At 42.9% G+C, this 23303-nt stretch overlaps 1 protein-coding gene across 1 annotated transcript in view; it reads left to right on the forward strand.

Moving 5' to 3' along the window:
- The window catches only part of REPS2 (RALBP1 associated Eps domain containing 2), a 138318-nt gene that overhangs the window by 25614 nt on the left and 89401 nt on the right, over nt 1–23303 (forward strand). Inside the window, exons 2-3 of the mRNA XM_077816359.1 lie at nt 11274–11397; nt 14469–14617. Coding sequence (XP_077672485.1) covers nt 11274–11397; nt 14469–14617 — 273 coding nt within the window. The remainder of the gene's footprint in view (nt 1–11273; nt 11398–14468; nt 14618–23303) is intronic.

Below are 23303 nucleotides of genomic sequence, written 5' to 3' on the forward strand. Positions count from 1 at the left end.
GAGAATCGCACGCAGCTTGTTGTAGAACTGGCATGTGTGGGGTTCAGCACCAGAACGACTGCTTGCCTTCCTTGCCTTCTGGTACGTTTGGTGAAATTCTTTTATTTTCACATGGCATTGCTGTGTGTCCCTCGTGTAGCCCTTCTCCCCCATTCCACGAGTGCTCTTTGCATAGATGTCAGCGTTTCTTCTGCTGGATCGGAGCTCTGTCTGCACAGACTCTTCTTCCCACACAGCGATGAGATCCACTACCTCCTGTGCAGACCAGGCTTGAGCGTGTTTGGAGCATGTAGTCTCCATGATCAGCTGTGCTCAAGCTGGCATGCTCCCAGTGCTGATCAAACGGGAAATGGGAAATCAAAAATTCCCAGGGCTTTATCAGGGGAGGGGCTGTTTCCTGTGTACCTGGCTACAGTGCAGCAGAGTTGAGAATGATCTCCAGAGCGATCACAGATGAGCATTGTGGGACACCACCCTGAAGGCCAATTAAGTCGAATTACACAATGCTGTGTCTGCACTACCTCACAGTTGACCCATTAAAATGGAATTAAGTGCTACACCTCTTGCAGAGGTGGATTACAGAAGTTGACATTAGAGGCAACTTAGGTTGGAGTAAAGGACCTGGTAGTGTAGACACATACATTAACAAGTTGACTTAAGGCGGCTTTCTTTGACCTAACTTTTTAGTGTAGACCAGGCCTTAGAAAATGTTTCCTGAGCTCCACCTACACATGCAAGGTTCAGCATTGACATGTTTTTATATGATGGCTTGTTTTGGCTTGTTCTACAGGACTCTCTCTGTAAGACGTAGCAGTGAGTGGAACCTTTTGTGTGCTTTGCTGAGCTCTTTACCTTGGTGATGGAACAGTGTGGAACATTTGTTTTTATGTGGCTATTGTAGCTGATAGTAAATATTATCCATGTCATGGCAAGTTTTTCATAAAGAGTACCAGACTATAGTCCTCCTAAGACAAATACAACTTTATGGCCCTGAGTCAGCAAAGTATCTAAGCTTGTGTGACTTTAAACCCATGGGAGTTCCATTTATTTCAATAGGACTAACTAGGGGTTAAAGTTAAGCATTTGCGTAGGTATTTTGCTGTAAAATGGAACATGTATCACAGAAGATTACTATAATATTCTTAAATTATTTTGCTTATGGAATCCTAAAGTGGAAACAGAATGGCCATCATTTGACGAAGGTAAAAAAGCAAAGTGATTCTGTATTTATTGATCTTGATAGGAAAAAGCACCTCCCTTGTGATTACAGCTGGGTTTTTAAAAAATAATTTGTTTGAAAATTTTCCTTTTAAAAAAAATCAATGACATTGTTCAAAAATAGAGAAATGTTGACCCAGGTCATCTTATGACTCTTTTCCCCCCCCCCCCCCGCCCCGCGCTCTCAAACAGCACAACTCACCTACATTTCCCACAATCCTCCCTGCCATAGTGCACATACAGAGCTAAAAACACCCATCTCGTATCAGCCATGGGACCCTCCTTTGGTTCACCAAGCTGTTCACAGTAAAATACAGAAGCATCTTTCCCCAAATCCCTGTACGGTATCCTTCCCTGTCTGCTGTTCCGTGCTTGAATCAGAGAACATTAATCAAGATTTTCAAAGCTGATTGAGACAGATACCTCTGTAATTTGAATGGAAGTTGTGAGGCTACTTGCCCTACTCTGCTTTGAAAATCTTAGCCATCAGTTTTACTCACCCTCTGTGTAATGACTAGAAATCTAATAGTTTCTATTCCCTTTATCCTCCTCATAAGGCTCAAAGACTCCACAGTCTACATAGAGATGTGTTACAATAAACGTACTTCTATAATGGTTTCAATCCAAGAATCTCAAAGCACTTTCCCACTATAAATTTAGCCCCTGAAGTGGGAAGTTATAACCACCCTCATTTTAAAGATAGAGAAGCTGAAGCTAAGAAAGGCTAAATGACATGTCCCAGGTGGAGGACATCGTCTGTGAAAGAGCTGGGAACTCTAGAGAGTTTTTCCTTTCCAGCATGCACCTTAACCCCATCCACTCAACTCAAAACTGTCCCTAGAGCCATAGTAGCACAGTATGGACAAAGTGAGGGGATGCTGGGTCAAGTGAAACTTGTTAGTAGAACCTCAGCTTAGAGTTACCAGGCTTGCAAAGATCTGTAGCCATTTTAAATGAGCACAAAATTCTAATAAAATTTAAAATTAATCAGTAGTGGGGATCTTCAAGTCTTTCCCTCCTGGAAATTAGAATAAATTTATTCTATCATACTACTTGTTGCTTTTAATTTCCAGAATTTAGTTTGTCATGTAAGCAGCTGAGATTAATTTTGATAAATATTTTACTGTCTTTTTAAACTCTGGACACTAAAAGTTCATGCTTGGGTGATTGTGCATTTACATAGAGTTAAGGGAGACTTTGTCACAAGAGCCATGGTTCATATAAATTTATTGTGTTTTTTATGCAGCAGAACCATTTTATTGTAGCCAGGATCCACATAATTTTACTACCTATTACATATTTTATTTCGGTGTAAAAAGTTAGGAGGGAAGGTTTAATGGAAGTAAGTGCAAATCCATTTCCGAACTGTATTAAAATACTTATCTATCTTGGGATAACCAACATTTAAAAACATTTTGTATAATAAAAGATTAATAATTTCTTTAATAACATAATACATTATAGTTGATATGCTCCACCTTCAGTTTTGATTTTCAGAGTATGTGTTGGCTCTGACACAGAAAGATTCAGATACACTTGCAATTTCTGTTACAGGAAAACCTTGCCCCTGTTGTGTACCATCAAGAGAGGCTATAGGTGAATTGGGGCATTTAATGTCATGTGCCTTGCCTGATTCACTGAGATTTAATGAGAGTTAATACATTTTTGTCCACACTTTTTAACAGTTCTGCTGCCTATCAGTCTGCAGTTTTTGGTCTCCGTGATACAAATATTGTAACCTACTGAACTAAGGTAACAGTGCATGGCTGCATACAATAGAGATAGAACACTCCAACTTCTGTGCTGCTGCAAAACACATGGCTTTAGCACTTGAGCTGAAGCAGAAATCTCAATTAACTGTCAGTACTACAAAGATTTATATTCTCTTTTCAGTTCAACCTCTAGAAAATTAGACTTTTACAAATGGATGAATACTTGAGTTGATCTGACCTCAGAGTCCTCGCCAGATTCCAACTTGGATAATTATGTTCTGTCTACATAAAACTCTTCTTTTAATTTCAATTGCATATTGGAAAGGAAGGATACTGTAGTGGCTCGATACAAAACTGAGGGTCAGGGCATCTGGGTTATACTGACAGCTATGCCACAGACATTTTCTAAAATTTTTCATAGGTATGTTGAAAGTAGAAGATAATGGACAAATGAGCAGAGATATTTAGATTGATATTTAATGCATTTTAAGAAACGTGACTTTTGAAAAAGAAATATATTAAAAAAAAAAAAAAAAAGGAATCCTAATGTTCATTAAATTGATATTATTACCAAGATACTGATTTGCACCAAACAGAAGACAGACTCTGTGGAAGCTTTCCCACACTTGTGTGGGAAGACTGACAGACACACATGACTGCCTTTGAGTGCTAGGTGAACCTCATGTTACTTGAGAAGTTGATATGTTTTCTCATTTGCTTGACTGTAGGGCCAGGTCTACTACTACACTACTATACTTTGGTATAACTTACATCGCTCAGGGGTGTGAATAAACCACTCTCTGGAGTGACATAAGTTGCAGAACCTAAGTGCCTGAGTGGACAGGGCTATGTCGGTGGGAGATCTGCTCCTGCCATCATAGCTATCGCCTCCTGTGGAGGTGGATTTATTATGCCAATGGGAGAGCTCTTTCCTGTTGGCATAAAGTGTTTTCACCAGATGTGCTACAGCGGCACAGCTGCACCAATGTAGTGCTTCTAGTGTAGACTAGTCCTAAGAGGCAAAAGTGGAAAAAAATAAATAACATTGTGGACTAAGTCCTGCTTGTCTCAATCAGGTACTTTAATTCTATTGATTTCAATCAGATTAGGCACCTGAATAATAAAATTAGGATGGCCCATGTACAGCTGTGTTTCAGAGGGTGACAAGTCTTAATATCCAAATGCAGGTGAGCTGATACTCTGGGAAAATATATGAAGCAGTTAAGCAGATAAGAAAACAATGGATTTATAAAGGATGTTAATTTTCAAATATAGCTTTTTAGGAAGCCTTTTAAATTAAGGGTAAAAATGTTGACATGCTTTTTATTGCTACATTCCCAGTCTGAGCTATACCTGTGTATTAAAATCTCACTACCTAATGCTGTATTTGCTCACACAAGTTGAATTGACCGTTTTTGTATAAATTTGATACAAACTAGTTCATGTGAGAAAGAAATACCTCAAATAATTCCAAATTGATGAATGTTTTTTGTCAGGTCATTGGCCAAATAGGAAGAAAAAGAATGGAAGGAGGTTTCAAAATATATTACAGCTTCCTCTCTTTTATCTGCAAGGACTTATTACACTATCTTAAATACGTGTTAGAAAATTTAGTTTAGTGAAGACGCTTGGGTTTCCTTTTTAAAGGAAAGGTAGAATCAAACATCAGCAAATTGAATTGTTAGGAGCCATCAGAAATGTGGAACCCCTGTTTTCCTGAAAACAATTTCCTGTTGCCTGTGTTTAGAGACTTTTGAATATCTTTCAGGACAGAGGCCTTCTGAATTTTCCAACGTGCTTCTCATTGGATGATCCAGTCACGTCTTCAGCAAAACATGCAGAGAGGGAAGATAGGGATTTGTTTGTACAGTTGTCCTATCTGAAATAGGAAAGGCTAAGCACAGAGGAACTGGATTCTTTTCACCAACATAGCTCTGTGAAAACCGTTTTAAATATAGCAAGTGTATCCGCAATCTTGCAAGTTCTTCCGTCACTAATTCATTAGTGTAAATCAACGTAATGTTCATAACCAGCCCTGGCTCAAAATATTTGAAATCTTTTGTCTAACCATGCTGGCCACACGTAGGGTGACCAGACAGCAAATGTGAAAAATCAGGACAGGGGGTGGGGGGTAATAGGAGCCTATATAAGAAAAAGACCCAAAAATCGTGACTGTCCCTATAAAATCAGGACATCTGGTCACCCTAGCCACACATCCTAACTTACCATTCTTTGTAACTTCTTCTTATAATATTTTTGCACAATCTGTTTTCTGTTACCCCAGCTGTAAGAATCTTTCCATTTTCTGTTTATTGCTAACAGTGTTCTGTCAGAGATTGTATCTATGAAACTACAGTATGCACAATATTTCCTTCTTCTTTTAAATCTAACTCTACAATATTCTTTTAAAAAAATCCTTGAAAACCTTCATAAATATGTGAGATCCTTTCTGGGATATGTTAAATTGCAGATGTAATAATATTCAGTATTGGCATCTTTTTACACTGTTCAGAACTTTTTGAACTTTTTAAAAAATAAAGCAGTTGTACTCATTTGGCCACAAAACGATAAAATAAGATTGTAGAGGAGTACTTTTCTTCCTGAGACATAGAGGTGATGTGAAGCAGCCTCATTTATACATGACCCTCATTCTCAGGTCATGTCTACACTAGAGAATATTATGAAAAAATTCTTACCCGTGCTATGATCACTTTTAGTAGGAGATTAGTTTTGACTTAATGAAAGGACTGGTTTCTAATGCCTTTTTACTGGTGGGTGTTCTACAGTTCAGAAGGAATTGTATAAACCAGTGGTTCTCAACCAGGGGTACATAGAGATCTTCTGGGGGTACATCAACTCATCTAGATGTTTTAGTTTTACAATAAGCTATATAGAAGCACTAGTGAAGTCAGTACAAACTAAAATTTCATACTAGCAATGACTTGTGTATACTGCTCTGTATATTATACACTGAAATTTAAGTATAATATTTATATTCCAATCAATTTATTTTATGATTATATGGTAAAATTGAGAAAGTAAGCAATTTGTCAGTAATAGTGTGCTGTTACACTTTTTTTTAATTTTCATGTCTGTATCCTGGAGATGGCAGGAACTGTCTAACATGATCCTTAAACTCGGGAGTAATTTTTTGAACTGGGAGAACATTTCACACTCCCTCTTTTGTAATGAAATACCTATGCTTGATAAATTTCAGTTATTCCTGAATTTTAGCCATTTTTAGATGATTTAGGCAATGGATACTTTTGTGCACCCAGTGCATTGACAGCAATGCACATAGTGTTGTGCTGCTGTATACCATACAGTTAACCTCAGTCAAAAATGGAACCAGAAAAACCAGACTTTCGAGATGGTTTATCTCCATCCTTCCACTGGGTCCCCTGGAGGCAGCTGAATAACTAGCTAAAGTCTTAACATCTCTCTCACTCACACACCACCATTCCTCCTCCCCCCCTCTCCCCATTTCCATCCTTACAAATAAAACTCCAGAGCTTTTTAGAAATCCATTTAAATGTTATGCAAAAACTTTATTAAAATAATGATGTGGGCTGATGTGACGATTTCTAAAGCAAATGTTTTGTTTTTCTTTCATCTGATGGCCTGCTGGGCAAGGGCAAACCTGTACTAAAGTTAATCACCCCCACCAAGGTGTGTTCAGATGGATGGGGAAGATAGAAAATATTAATTTGACCTGAGAACAAGTGGATGTTTTCTGTCTCTTAGCTTTTCAAAATGGGTTAGTTGACCTTCTAATGTAAAGACAAAATAGCTGTTATGCTTAAACAGAGCACACAATTTTTTTTTTTATAGGGGAAAAGGCAACACGCCGCAGTTATTCAGAATACAGCAATTAGCATATGCTTTTTAGTTACATACATATATACTATACACACAGTTTTGCTAGTTGATGTTTATAGTTACCAGTTTAGAGTCTGGATTAATTTAGTGGCTAGCCAGATTGGTTGCAGCGGGGAGCTGGGTGTGATATATGGAATTTTTGTTTAATTCCTAAAGCTTGTAACATTGATGTAAAAACTTTTTCCGCAAAGGCCCCTCCCCCCCCGACCATTATCGGGATCTGTTATTGGTGCTGTTAGTTTTAGTGGGAAATACTTTTACCCATTTTGAAAAGGAATTAATTATTACTAACAAGCACTGAAATTCTTTTTTACTTTTTGGCAATTTGTTAATAAAATTAATCTGAACCCTCTGCCAGGGCCCAAGCCTCCACTGTTGCATCATGGGTTGCCAGTGAGGGGGTTGTGCTTTATTTTGTGCACACCAAATGCAATTCCTTACCTATGTTATAACATCATCCTCTATGTTTTTCTATTTTGCCATTTGTTTTAAGCTATTTAAGGTTCCTATAAAATGTATACTGTATATAGCCAAAGCATAACCAATTATATAGCACAGTACCCATGTACAACAAAGCTGTTGCTACTCATTAATTATGTGTATTACATTAGCAACTAGGAATCCCAGTCTGGGCTCCATTGTGGTGGGCAAAGTAAAGGAGGTTTCAGAGTAGCAGCCGTATTAGTCTGTATCCACAAAAAGAACAGGAGTACTTGTGGCACCTTAGAGACTAACAAATTTATCCGAGCATAAGCTTTCATGAGCTACAGCTCACTTCATCGAATGCATGCAGTGGAAAATACAGTGGGGAGATTTTATATACACAGGGAACATGAAACAATAGGTGTTACCATACACACTGTAACGAGAGTGATCAGGTAAGGTGAGCCTGTTTCAGTGAGTTTGAGGTAGGTGACAGGTGGGCAAAACAGACAAGCTGCATGTGGGAGTATGAGATAACAAAATTAATAGAGTAGAGCAAAACAGGAGAAACCACAGCTTCCTACTTGCTTAACCAGTGAAAGTCCAAATGGTGGTTCTCTCATCAGTTCTCTGCCTAGCCAGTCAACCCAATGCCATTCAATAAATATCTCTGATTCCACCTGCTCCTGCACTTTCACCTGCTGCTCTCCTTCTAGGAAACAAGCCTCAGGGTATGTCTATTCTGGCAGAGTTACAGCGCCATTCAGAGAGCGCTGAAGGGAAACCGCTGTTGTGGATCAATATGCTGCTCACTCTGACTAACACATCACAAGTGGCAGTGGAGTTGTTCCTTAAACTACAAAGGCAAGAGGAGTGCAACATTGATCTCACCACACGTAGTAGCTCTGACATGAGATTGCTTGTGGCATTCATGGAGGTGCTGATCACAATGGACCGCCGCTTTTGGAGTTGGGAAACCAGCACTGAGTGGTGGGATGCACGTCTGGGATGACGAGCAGAGGCTGCGGAACTTTCAGATGAGGAAAGCCACACTCATGGGACTGCGTGATGAGCTGGCCCCAGCCCTGCAGCGTAAGGACACGAGAATGAGAGCTGCCCTGTTGTTGGAGAAACGTGTGGCGATTGCACTGTGGAAGGTGGTTACTCCAGACTGCTACCGATCGGTCGCTAACCAGTTTGGAGTGGGAAAGTCGACCATTGAACTCGTGTTGATGGAAGTGTGCAGGGCCACTAATTGCATCCTGCTCCAAAAGACCCTGACTCTGGGCAACGTGCTTGACATTGTGGATGGCTTTGTACAAATGGGCTTCCCTAACTGCGGAGGGGTAATAGATGGCATGCATATTCCAATTCTGGTACCAGACCACCTAGCCACCAAGTACATTAATCAGAAGGGGTATTTCTCTATGGTTCTCCAGGCGCTTGTGGATCACTGTGGGCATTTCACAGACATTAACGCAGGCTGGTCTGGAAAGGTGCATCATGCACGCATCTTTTGGAACACTGGCCTGTTCAGGAAGCTGCAAGCAGATGCTTTCTTCTCAGACCAGAAGATCACCGTAGGGGAAGTCAAAATGCCCATTGCGATCCTGGGAGACCCTGGCTACCCCTTAATGCTGTGGCTTATGAAGCCATACACGGGGCACTTTGACAGCAGCAAGGAGCTGTTCAACAATAGGCTGAGCAAGTGCAGAATGACTTTTGAGTGTGCTTTTGGCCATTTAAAGGCCCGCTGGTGCTGCCTACATGGGTGGCTGGACCTGTCCGATAACAATATTCCTATGCCTATAGCCACATGCTGTACACTCCATAATATTTGTGAAGGGAAGGGTGAAAGCTTCATTCAGAGCTGGACTGTTGAGGCTCAGTGCCTGGAGGCTGAATTTGAACAGGCAGAGACCAGGGCTATTAGAGGGGCACAGTGTGGGGCCATAAGGATCAGGGATGCATTGAAGCAGAAATTTGAAGCTGAAAGCCACTAATATTTGTTGCTATGCTTGGGAGTGCAGTGCTTGTAATGCTAGGAGATGATTGTGATTGGTGCAGATGATTATTTCTGAAGTTTTAAAAAATTGCCTGTTGCTTTGCAGAGCTGTGTTTGCTTTCAATTAATAGGATAAAGATTGCTTTCAAACCAACACAATTATTTGATTAAAAAACAACAACCAGAGGAGAGAGACAAACAAAAAACACATCAGCACTATGGGGGAAGGGAGAAGGGAGGATCCCAGGAGGAGGTGGGATCCCGAGACGGTTAAAGATTTGTATATGTCCAAATATCATATGCAGCCTTCTCCTTTGGAGTATTTACTGCGGCGTGTACTGTACTTCAGCAGGGCTAAACTGCAGAGAGACGGGTGTTGAGTACTGGGAGTCCACAGGGCTGGACTGTGACAGGGGAGGAGTGGAATGCCATGGGTATAGACTGGAGCCAGGAGGTTGATAAGAGTGTGTTGGCGGTGTCTGGGGGCGCATGGGAAAGAGTCTTGCAACAGCGGCTGCAGGGGAGGGCAGGTGCAGAGCTGCTCAGTTTGCAGTACTAGTATCACTTGGAGCGTGTCCGCTCTATAATGTTTAAGAGCCGCTCCGTGGCTTCATTCTGGCGCACTGTGTTCTCCTTTCGTTCCCTCTTTTTCACTGTCCCACCACTCCTTCAGTTCTTGTTTTTTGGCCATGGAGTGCATCATGACATCACACATAAAGTCCTCTTTAGTTCTTCGTGGCCACTTTCTAATTCTGCACAGCTGTTCAGCTGGCGATAACCAAGAGGGAGTCTGGGCTCCCAAGATTATATCTGTGAAGCCAAAATGCAACATTTTACAGAAGAAGTATTATTTGCAACACACAGACCACTGATTCAGTGATTTAAAACACAGCCACTAGTCACATATCTGTCACTGACTGACCCAGGCAAGCACACATGAGCCACAAGACCCCCAAAATGGTGAGTTACCCCTGGGGCTGGGGAAATCAAAGTTCCAGGACCATACTGTACACGGGGCCCGTGACTCTTGGAGCCAGCACTGTGGGGGGCCCGAAGATCAACACTGCTATGTTTATCCCCACAGCATGAGCCTGAGTCAATCGGTCCAGGCTCTGAGACTCGCTGCTGTGGGGTTGTTTTTTGTTTTGTTTTGCTGGGTGGACATACGCTTAGTTTTGGTCTGCATTTCAAACTTGCCCATAGAGAATGTTTATTTACCTGAAGGCCAGGTGAACTGAATGAACAAAAAGTAAATTTGTCTTCTCCGTAGACAAGGATGTTGAGGTCTAATAAACAGAGTAGGTGAATTTGCGCAAATAGTTGCTAACTTGTGCATGTGTTTGAGAGAGGAGTTTAATTTCAAGCCTGTCTAATGTTTCACAAAAATATTTTGCTGCAATAGTTTTAGGGTATTTATGCTTTTATTTTGTAGTTAGAATGATTATCTGAATTATTGTTGGACAGAGATAGTGATAATTAATACCTCCTATTTATAGTGCAGCTTTCACCCCAAAAAGCTTTCATAGACTGTATGCTCACAGGGATCGTTTCACCTACTAATGAAATGTAGTCACCTCTTGGGTGGAAACATGTTAACTATTTTATAGCAGCAAAGCTACACTGCAGTGTTTTTTGAAGGAGTAATAAATAACTACTTATCTATTTGGGGGGGAGGGATAGCTCAGTGGTTTGAGCGTTGGCCTGCTAAACCCAGGGTTGTGAGTTCAATCCTTGAGGGTACCATTTAGGGATCTGGGGCAAAAATTGGGGATTGGTCCTGCTTTGAGCAGGGGGTTGGACTAGATGACCTCCTGAGGTCCCTTCCAACCCTGAGATTCTATGATTCTATTTTAAATTCAGCAGTATTCAGGTATATAGAGTGACCTGAACTGAATTGCTCACTTTTAATAAAGCGCTGCAAACAGACTTGTGAGTTTTTAGTTCTAGAAGACTTCTCTACTTCAATACGCAATGCAAGTTTCCTAAGAGGAAAGAGCGAGAAGTATTTTACAAAGTGTGTATTTTTTCTCCTTTAGGTCACAGAACTTTGTGGAGCAAAACGTGTGGGTTATTTTGGTCCGGCTCAGTTTTATGTTGCTTTGAAACTAATTGCTGCAGCGCAGTCTGGCCTTCCAGTACGGATAGAGAGCATTAAGAGTGGTAAGTAGCTCACTTTGCTTAGTGAGCTATGAACTTGTTCTTTAATTTCTTTAACATTCATTGTACATTATTTGCTTCAGTTAGTTTTTCTTCCAACCTGTTTGTAAAGCAAAATCCTATTTATGATATAAATATATAATATATAATAATATTTTAGGGGGAGGAAGGGAAGAGGTGAAGGTAGTTTTATAATCCATCCGTTATGGGTAGAAATTTACAATGAAATTCTTGGGTTCTATGTGCAGAGTTGTTACATGGATAGAAAAGTACAAATTGCTTCTGCATCCATAAAAGCATTATAGAAATAACAGTTGACAGTTATCATTGTGGGTCCATTTTTGCCACCCTCACTCATGCTGTGTGGTACTTTAGACTTAAAAGTTCTGCTCAGGCTGATCTCTGCAACTACATGGAGTCTATTGAAGTTGGGGCTCCTTGGGAAGTCAGAGGTCTGTCTGTGCAGAACACCTTGCCAGAATGGGGCCGTTCTTTGCAAGTAGACCTGTTGAAATGAATGCGTACAGGTAGAAAAATCACTCCCTTTGTCAGTAAATGTTACATCAGGAGTTCTCAAACTTAATTGCACTATAACCCCCTTCTGACAACAAAAATTACTCCAGGACCGGGGACCAAAACCTGAGCCGGCCTGCGCCCCACCACCCTGGGTGGGGTGAGGTCGGGTGGGGGGAGGGGAAGGAAAGCCAAAGCCCAAGATCTTCAGCCCCAGTCAGGGGGCCCTGCCACCCAGGGCTGAAGCTGTGGGGTTTTGGCTTTGGCCCTGGGTGGTGGGGCTCGGGCTTTAGCTTTTGCCCCAGACTCCAGCAAGTCTAATGCCAGCCCTGGCGACCCCAGTAATATAGGGTGGCGACCCACTTTGGGGTCCCGACCCACAGTTTGAGAACCACGGTGTAAGAGTGTCCATTGGAGATTATTTCAAACATATTTTCTGTTCAGATTCCATTGTAACTTGATGTTAAATACACCCTGTCTGCAAAAAAAATATTTTTTAAAAGAAACTTTTTAAAAATCCCAAGTGGATAGGCTGGAAGAACATTTTTACTGGTGAGATCCTAAAAAATGGAAATAATTAGATCCATGGTGCCACCTGCACTGCCAGCCCAGAAGCAAAGGATTTAAACTTTAAAGTGGGCGCCTCAAATTTTGATCCTCTTCTGGGCCTGTTATGTCTGTTTGACATAGAAACTATGTAGTGACAATCCAGTTTAGCACAGCTTTTGCTGAACTCCCACTAACCAGGGATCCATCCAAAGGCATCTGATGTAATGAAGTGATTTTAGTACTAAAATGTAAACTGCTTCAGGTAGAATAGGAATTCCAAGCTCTCACTTCCATAGCTATCTTGTGCCATTTTGTCATTCTTGATCCTTCTCTTTGACTGAAATATTATTCTTGAAATCCTTGAAAAGAACTCTCACTTGGGTGTCAATCAGAATCAAGGCATTATTAATTAGGATAGGTTTTCAGTTGAACTAGAGTTATCAAGGTATTTATATTGATCTTGCAGAAATAAGCTTTAGCCTAGGAAACCTACAACATGGCAGTGCCATATTTGAAAACCTTACTGTGTGTGTTTTGTAGCAGGATCACACATTTTGATGCCTTTTTTACTTCCAATTCAAACTTTAATTTTTTAAAACTATCCCCATGTGTGGGTGTGTGTTTTAATTTGCCATTATACCTTCAAAACTGCGTTTGATAGAGATTCCAGTTCCAAGCCTTTGTGATCTTCCACCAGTAAATCCAGACCACTGCATTTGTTGAGACTGCTGTTGTGTCTATGCATATTGGACCCTATTCTTCCTGCTATCTTTGCTATTGCATCATTGTGAGCCAGCAGGGGAGTGAAAATTAAATGGTCAAGAATCTTATCTAAAGAACTTCTAAGACTAGGCTCCTAAATATGTTGTTTGATCATCAAGCCTGAGAGCTGGGATTTTCACATTACTTCTGCCTTTGTTTTGAAGGTTACATTTAAAAAAAGAACAAACAACAAAAAAATCCAAACCAACAAGTAAACCATAAATCTGTCAAGGGGACATTATTAAATAGAAATTTTGGGGTGACTTTCGGTCAGATTCCTGCTCTGTCTATCCTAAGCATCTTTTTCGGACAATAAGGTTAATTTGAGGAGAAATTGGCTACTTCAGCAATCTGAATCAAGTGAGATTCAATGTGTATGTTTCACAAATACTGCATAGATTTGAATGAACAACGGTCTTTGGATTGATATCCCACTTGCTGAAATGTTTCCAGGTTTCAAAAGCGCTAACTACATTGTCCTCAGAAACACAGTAGAGCTGTTGGAATGGATGAGTGATGTACAGCAAAAGTAGATTGATTTCATAGCAACAGCTGTATGTATAAGTGATTGTAAAGATGCTATTGTGTTTTACTTGATTCCAGGAGCCTTTATTCTGTTTGTTTTGTTGTATTGATCTTATAACTTACTATGTGGAGAAGTGGAAGTTTGCAACAATAGGATGATAAATTTCCTTAGAACAGTATTTGATTATTGGATGATGCATGAGGTTATAAGTGTCACTCTTCAGTTCTTCTGAGCTATGGTAAATGGTAGCATTTCTGATACCACAGTCTTACTAGGCTTTGAATCAGTCTGTTTAACTTGGTGCTTTTTTTCTCTGTTCTAGTGACAGCATGGAGCATACAGTGATCTTGCCCTAATAAATGATTGCTCCCATAATTTCTTCTGGAAACTACTTGTAGACAACAATGAACAACATATGTAATGGTGCTGGCTAGGGTTCAGACCAGAAATGAGTTTGAGACTTGGCTTCGTACTGTGAATGAGGCACCTCTCTCTTTTTACAGTAATAAAATATCTAGTGAATATACCTTTGGATCATCATAATATTTGCTATTAAGACACAAAAGTAATTCCAGAAGTTCCATAGGTGGTTTTTTTAAAATTCTTAGTGCTATTTCTTATTTTACAGTTTAACTTTTAATTGGGTTTGCACTGCGGTACTGCTTCAAAGAATTTTAATATGCTGTAGTCTCATTTGAACTTCTCTTTCTTTCTTTTAATAAAGAATTGCCTCTTCCTCGGTTTATGGCACTGAAAAATGACATTGAAATGAGATATGGAAATGCAGCAGAAATACATGGAGTTAAATTTCAGATTCCACATGCAACCTTAGAAAAAAATTCCTTCAAAAGATCAGATGAAGGGGATAAAAAGGTAACAAGGCTCTATTTAAGGCAAATATATTAGTGAATAGCGCAACTTTACGGTCCCATCCTGCAAATAGTTACACTCACGCATGCTTATTCCATTAGTTCAGTGGGACTTCATGCAAGGTTAACTCTATATATGTGAATAATTATTGGCAGGATTTTGCTCTTATTTTGATATTCTCTTGTACCAACTGTATCCCAAGAGGATTTTGTTTGCGAGAAGTTTTATAGAATTATGTATTTTATAGAATTATGTATATGCCTATTATCTATCTATAAAATTCCAGGATTGTAACTCTGTCTGTCAATCTGAAGCGTAGCATGTCTGTTAAATCAGTGTAATGTGATGGAAATGGCTACAAGCATGTTTAGAATATCACCAGGTTCAATCATCACTAGGATTCAGGGTATGTTACCATCCAGTTTTTAAATTCTCAGCCATTTTAACAAATTACATTAATTGTGACACAGGTTTTCAGCTATAGTAAGGCATGTGTCTGTCATGCCAAGAATCCTAGACCATTGTGATATCAGAAGTAACTCAATCAATCACTACCCTTACTCTACAGCAAATTTGCATGCAACAGTTTTATTGGTTGTGTGAGGGAGACTGTACAGATGATAGATCACTTGGTTCAAGTGTTGCAGTTCAGCTCACGCACAAATCAACACAACTTGCCCTGTGTCACAAACTCAGAGGACTCGTGCTCTCTCTCGGCTCTGTATGGTCCCTGGGAGGAACCCCCTTCAGTATGACAGCCCTTCTCGGTGGTTTACTCTCTCTCTGGGGTTAAGCCATAGGCCCCTCCACATCCTGGAACCTCACTTCTCTGAGGCTTTAGCACGCCTGTCTCCCCCTGGACCCCTTCAGGGAGTCCACTCGCTGTGGACCCCAGGGACCTCCACTCCCAGAGGGAATAGTGCAACCCTGATTTCTAGATTGCAATGGCTCTCAGCCAGCATAAAACAGGAGGGTTTATTGAGCATCTGAACCCAGCACAGAAAACTTTCTGGGCCCTTGGGCCTAGCAACCCTCAGCACAGTACATCTAGGTCTCTCCTGCATCCAGATGGGCTCTGCTGCTCCCCCTCCCCAGCCTAGAAGCCCCCTCCTTCCAGCTGATCGTCCAATATCATCTCCCCCAACAGCTCCTCCCCGTCCTTTTATCTTTGGTCCCAGTAAACAGGTTGCTTGGGCCCTCTTTCTTCCATCCTTTGTTCCCCACTGTCTGGAACTGGCTGGTCAGGTCACTGGGGTACTCTCTCCCCAGCCCTTTGTCCTCCCACTGCCCAGAACTGGTTGACAGCTAAGCTGGGGTGGACCTCCTGGTCACCAGGTCACCGGTCGCTAGGGTTCCCCATCTCCAGGCAGTTGTCTGGGGTCCTGGCTGCTAGGCGAGGTCACACCTGGTCCTCTGTAACAACAAACCCTCTTCCACCACCTCGTTAAATGCACAGCGCACACGGAAACTGAGACCCACAGAGTATTTATGCAAAACACTAAGAAAATCCCCCACTTCGTTACACCCAGCAAAATGCACACATTCTTTCTCCCCCCACCCATATTTACCATAAAGTCATTCCTGTGGGTCATCATTTGTTAGAGCTGTAATATTCTTTGCAAAGGTTCCTGTTCGAATGTTGTTTTTCAGAGACTTTGCTTATGTAGTTCAAGATTGTTGTTTTTTAGGGAGGGGAGAGAAGGATGCAGAGAGGCAAAGTAGAAAACTGCCTTGGTTTAAAAAACAACCAAACTAATGAGTCTCTATCATAAGTACAATCCCTAGTGATGACATAATTAATAAAAAGAGTGATGCTGGAAGGCTAAGAGAACAGACAGCCCTTCATGACTCCTGTCAAGCTGTCTGGAGTGGCTCAAGAGCGTGAGTACCAACATCAGGGCAGACTGTTAAGCAGGATACAAACCCCAGATTGGTTGTGTTCTTCGTGTATGTGCAACGTGCTCCAGGTGGCACATGACCAGAATTCATCCCTGAAATTGGTCCATTGGTTGGATCATTAGCTTCCCTGTCCTGGTATGCGTACTGATGGGAAATGTGAGGTGAATGCTTATTCATGGCCCCGAGATTGGTTGTGAGTTCTGTATTTAGATTTCAACAACTAATTATCAAGTGTGAACTCCTTAGGCACTATAACAGCCTTAACATGGAGTTAGACAGTCCCCTTGGATACTCCGATCAATCTGGCTACCCAAATAGTGATAGATGGTCCCTAACACCAAAGATCACAGCACTATTCAAATTAGTTCCCTTTCCAAAGGACCAGTTGCTTACCCTTGGTCAATTGCACCTTAGATCTCACACCAATGGCAATGCTTTTAGCCAGTCCTATGATCAACTATCTAAAGAATCATTAACTAGGAAAAGGAAATAAAAGAGAGTTATTTACAAGGTTAACATCAGATAAACATACAGTCTTAGGTTCCAAAAGGTGATAGAAGCTGCTGTAATGTACAAACTCTGTATGTCCTTTAGGGCTAACCCAGGCTAAGCAACTGGGATCCCTGATATATGCTTGGAAATCTTGCCCTCCTAAAGTCCTAGCAACATAGAGATACAGCCCTGTTCTACACTACGAGTTTAAGTCGAATTTTGCAGCATTAGATCGATTTAACCCTGCACCCGTCCACCCGACGAAGCCATTTATGTCAACTTAAAGGGCTCTTAAAATCGATTTCTGTACTCCTCCCCGATGAGGGGATTAGCGCTAAAATCAACATCGCCGGGTCGAATTTGCGGGTAGTGTGAGCGCAATTCGACGGTATTGGCCTCCGAGAGCTATCTCAGATAGCTCCATTGTGACCGCTCTGGACAGCACTCTCAGCTCATATGCCCTGGCCAGGTAGACAAGAAAATCCCTGCGAACTTTTGAATTTCATTTCCTGTTTGGCCAGTGTGGCAAGCTGATCAGCACAGGTGACCATGGAGTCCCAGAATTGCAAAAGAGCTCTGGCATGGACCGAACGGGAGGTACTGGATCTGATCGCTGTATGGGGAGATGAATCCGTGTTATCAGAACTCTGTTCCAAAAGACTAGATGGCAAAATATTTGAAAAAATCTCCAAGGACATGAAGGACAGAGGCTATAACAGGGAGCCGCAGCAGTGCCGCATGAAACTTAAGGAGCTCAGGCAAGCCTACCAAAGAGTCAGATGGCTGCTTCGGGTCAGACCCCCAGACATGCTGCTTCTATGATGAGCTGCATGCAATTCTAGGGGATGCCCCTACAACCGCCCCACCCCTGTACATGGACTCCTGCAAGGGAGTCTCACGCAATAGGGATGAAGATTTGGGGGACCACGAGGGGGAGGTTGAAGATAGCACACAGCAGGCAAGTGGAGAAACCGTTCTTCCCAACAACCAGGAACTGTTTATCACCCTGGGGACAATACCCTCCCAACCCGAGCTCCCGGACCTTGAAGGCGGAGAAGGCACCTCTGGTGAGTGTATCATTGTAAATATAATACATAGTTTAAAAGCAAGCATGTTTAATTATTAATTTGCCCTGAAGACTTGGGATGCACTTGTGGCCAGTACAGCTACAGGAAAAGTCTGTTAACGTGTTTGGGGATGGAGCGGAAATCCTCCAGGGACATCTCCATGAAGCTCTCCTGGAGGTACTCCTAAAGCCTTTGCAAAAGGTTTCTTATTGCCTCCTCCATGGTAGGACAGTTTACCATGCCAGGCCAGTAACATGTAGTCTGGAATCATTGCATAAGAAAGCATGGCAACGTATGGTCCCGGTGTTTGCTGGCATTCAAGCAACATCCGTTCTTTATCTCTCTCTTATCCTCAGGAGAGTGATATCATTCGTGGTCACCTGATTGAAATAGGGGAATTTTATTAAGGGGATATTCAGAGGTGGCCATTCCTGCTGGGCTGTTTGCCTGTGGCTGAAAAGAAATCATCCCCACTGTTAGCCACACGGTGAGGGGAGTGGTGAAGCGATCATCCCAGAGAATTGGCTGTGTTGGGGGGTTAGTTGGGTTTGTGCTGCATGTTAACCTGAAAACCGCAGCCCCTCTTTTTTAATGGCCAACCCATTTTAAATGGCCAACCCAGCGGGTGGTTGGTATGGGAAATGAGGGCACTGCTGTTTGAAACCATTCCCACATGTTATGAAGGTTAACATGGTGGCTTACCATGGCTGCCTGCAAGCCGAAGTCTGGCGCCCAGCCCTGCGTGTGTGGTCTCTCAGACCAAACCGGCAGGCCCTCAATATAAGAGGAAAAATGTGACCTTGTAAAGAAAGCACATGTGCTATGTAATGTTAACAGCTTGGTTCACCGTGAAAGAGTCTACCCATTGGTCTCTAAAATGTGTCTTTTTAAATACTACTCTCCCTTTTTTTCCTCCTGCAGCTGCAAATGTTTCAACACTCCTCCTATCATCTCCGTCCCAGAGGCTAGCGCAGATAAGAAGGTGAAAAAACAGCACTCGCGATGAAATGTTCTCTGAGCTCATGCAGTCCTCCCGCACTGAAAGAGCTCAGCAGAATGCATGGAGGCAAACAATATCAGAGTACAGGAAAGCAGAAAATGAACGTGAGGACAGAAGGGACGAGCGAGATGAGAGGTGGCAGGAGCAAGATGAGAGGTGGCGGCAGCACGATGAGAGGAGGCAGGAAGCAATGTTGAGGCTACTGGAGGATCAAACTGATATGCTCCGGCGTATGGTTGAGGTGCAGGGAAGGCAGCAGGAGCACAGACCGCCACTGCAGCTCCTGTGTAACTAACCGCCCTCCTCCCCAAGTTCCATAGCCTGCTCACCCAGACGCCCAAGAACGCGGGTGGCGGAGGGGGTTCCGGGCACCCAACCACTCCCCCCCAGAGGACTGCCCAAGCAACAGAAGGCTGGCATTCAATAAGTTTTGAAGTGCAGTGCGTCCTCATCCTTTTCTCCTCCCCCACTGCACCCGGTGCTTCCCTCCTTCCGCACCCCTCCCGGGCTACCTTGGCAGTTATCCCCCTATTTGTGTGACGAATTAATAAAGAATGCATAAATTTGAAACAACAATGACTTTATTGCCTCTGCAAGCGGTGATCGAAGGGGTAGGGGGGGCCATTGGCTTACAGGGAAGTAGAGTGAACCAAGGGGGTGGGTTTTCATCAAGGAGAAACAAACAGAACTTTCACACTGTAGCCTGGCCAGTCATGAGACTGGTTTTCAAAGTTTCTCTGGTGTGCAGTGCGCCCTGCTGTACTCTTCTAACTGCCCTGGTGTTGGGCTGCACGTAATCAGCAGCCAGGCGATTTGCCTTAACCTCCCACCCCGCCATAAACGTCTCCCCCTTACTCTCACAGATATTGTGGAGCACACAGCAAGCAGTAATAACAGTGGGAATACTGGTTTTGCTGAGGTCTAACCGAGTCAGTAAACTGCGCCAGCGCGCTTTGAAATGTCCAAATGTACAACTCTACCACCATTCTGCACTTGCTCAGCCTATAGTGGAGCTTGGCTTGTTTAGTCTAACCAAAAGAAGGCTGAGGGGAGATATAATTGCTCTCTATAAATATATCGGAGGGATAAATACTAGAGAGGGAGAGGAATTATTTAAGCACAGTACCAATGTGGACACAAGAACAAATGGATATAAACTGGCCATCAGGAAGTTTAGACTTGAAATTAGACGAAGGTTTCTAACCATCAGAGGAGTGAAGTTCTGGAACAGCCTTCCAAGGGAAGCAGTGGGGGGCAAAAGATCTATCTGGCTTCAAGATTAAACTCAATAAGTTTATAGAGGAGAAGGTATGATGGGATAACATGATTTTGGCAATTAATTGATCTTTAAATATTCATGGTAAATAAGCCCAATTGCCTGTGATGGAATGTTAGATGGGGTGGGATCTGAGTTACTACAGAGAATTCTTTCCTGGGTATCTGGATGGTGAATCTTGCCCACATGCTCAGGGTTCAGCTGCTAGCCATATTTGGTGTCGGGTAGGAATTTTCCTCCGGGGCAGATTGGAAGAGGCCCTGGGGTTTTTTTGCCTTCCTCTGCAACATGGGGCCCGGGTCACTTGCTGGAGGATTCTCTGCACCTTGAAGTCTTTAAACGATGATTTGAGGACTTCAATAGCTCAGACATAGGTGAGAGGTTTATTGCGGGAGTGGGTGGGTGAGATTTGGTGGCCTGCATTGTGAAGGAGGTCAGACTAGATGATCATAATGGTCCCTTCTGACCTTAATATCTATGAATCTATAGTTGAACAGCTCCTGACTACTGTCCAGGGTGCCTGCGTATGGCTTCATGAACCATGGCATTAAGGGGTAGGCTGGGTCCCCAAGGATAACTATAGGCATTTCAACATCCCCAATGGTTATTTTCTGGTCTGGAAAGTAAGTCCCTTGCTGCAGCCGTTCAGACAGACCAGAGTTCCTGAAGATGCGAGCGTCATGTACCTTTCCCAGCCATCCCACGTTGATGTTGGTGAAACGTCCCTTGTGATCCACCAGTGCTTGCAGCACCACTGAAAAGTACCCCTTGCGGTTTATGTACTGGCTGCCTTGGTGCTCCGGTCCCAAGATAGGGATATGTGTTCGGTTTATCACTCCACCACAGTTAGGGAATCCCATTGCAGCAAAGCCATCCACTATGACCTGCACATTTCCCAGAGTCACTACCCTTGATAGCAGCAGCTCAGTGATTGCGTTGACTACTTGGATCACAGCAGCCCCCATAGTAGATTTGCCCACTCCAAATTGATTCCCAACTGACCAGTAGCTGTCTGGCGTTGCAAGCTTCCACAGGGCTGTCACCACTCGCTTGTGAACCGTGAGGGCTGCTCTCATCTTGGTATTCTTGCTCTTCAGGGCAGGGGAAAGCAAGTCACAAAGTTCCATGAAAGTGCCCTTACACATGCGAAAGTTTCGCAGCCACTGGGAATCATCCCAGACCTGCAACACTATGCGGTCCCACCAGTCTGTGCTTGTTTCTCTGGCCCAGAATCGGTGTTCAATGGCATGAGCCTGCCCCATTACCACCATGATGCCCAAATTGCCGGGGCCTGTGCTTTGAGAGAAGTCTGTGTCCATGTCCTCATCACTCTCGTCACCATGCTGCTGTACCTCCTCACCCGCTTCTGCAGTTTCTGGTTCTGCATATACTGCAGGATAATGTGTGAGGTGTTTACAGTGCTCATAACTGCTGCGATGATCTGAGCAGGCTCCATGCTTGCCGTGGTATGGAGTCTGCAGGAGAGCAGAGTGGCTGCGGAAGCGGTCGTTTGGTGGTTCCATGACAATGGTTTGCTGCCCTACTGCACCGTCTGCTGCCAGTAGCACCCAGGACACAACGGCAGCGGCTAAGCTGAGTGGGCTGCACGCTTGCCGTGGTATGGCGTCTGCGCGGGGAAAAAGGTGCGAAACGATTGTCTGCCGTTGCTCTCATGGACTGATGGGCAACTGACGACATGTACCCAAAACCACCCGTGACAATGTTTTTGCCCCATCAGGCATTGAGAGCTCAACCCAGAATTCCAATGGGTGGCGGAGACTGCGGGAACTGTGGGATAGCTACCCACAGTGCAACGCTCCAAAAGTCGAAGCTAGCCTCTATACTGTGGATGTACTCCACCGACTTAATGCGCTTAGTGGGGACACACACAATCGACTGTATAAAATCGCTTCCTAAAAAATCGACTTCTATAAATTCGACCTAATTTCATAGTGTAGACATACCCACAGTTTCTCCTTGTTAGGGCCTTTTATTCCTTAGCCTGTCAAGTTCCAAGTTCAGCTAGGAGGAATTCAGTTGCATAGCTACTATTCATGTGGGGAAGGGAGCAATCAACAAAATCTTTTGTCTTCTGACGTTTCCTATGGTTAGTTTGGTGATTATGAGCCTTCTTTTGTTGGCAGGAGATAACACCTCCTGTAGTATTTCACACTTGGTAATGCTTCTCTCCTGTGTACTGTAACTGGTGATTTACAGTTAAATATTACCTTATGACATTGGGTACAGATATAACAAGTGAGATTAATGGATGCAGCAGTTTACAAGTGTTCTGTGAAGTCTAAACACAAACCACATATTTATAACTCTACTACCTATTTTAACAATACTAACACATGGATGAGCCAGACCGGTTCCAGTTATGTATTTGTCAGCCTCCAGTTGAGGCCTAGGGCTTTGGCATGAGCTGGCAACTGGTCTGCTATCATCACAACTCCTTGTTTTTGGACTGAGGAACCTACCATATTCTTTCCCCTCTAACCTCCTTTGAGGTGATACCAGGCTAGTGTTCTGGAAATTCACCCTCAGTGAAATATTCTTCCAGTAACAAATCCTGCTGCCACTCTGGCCTTCTGAATTCCTAATTAAAAATAGCTGTATCATAAAGAGATCCATATTGTCTGAATCTATAAAAACTGAGAATGTGTGATGCTTACATGTTTATAAAACCAAGCAATCTCACAGCTTCTGTTGTTTGCATGACCCTTTCCCTTGCCTGACATCTTCTCATCTTGTATCATGTTTTGTGCAGTAAGCTACTTGGGGCAGGCAGTGTATATTATCTGTAGAGCACATGCACACACGGGATGATTTAGTTGGGGATGATCAGATGTGGGATGTTTTAGGATGATTTAGTTGGGGATCGGTCCTGCTTTGAGCAGAGGGTTGGACTAGATGACCTCCTGAGGTCCCTTCCAACCCTGAGATTCTATGATT

This window comes from Eretmochelys imbricata, chromosome 1, assembly GCF_965152235.1.
Source record: "Eretmochelys imbricata isolate rEreImb1 chromosome 1, rEreImb1.hap1, whole genome shotgun sequence".
Taxonomy (NCBI): domain Eukaryota; kingdom Metazoa; phylum Chordata; order Testudines; family Cheloniidae; genus Eretmochelys; species Eretmochelys imbricata.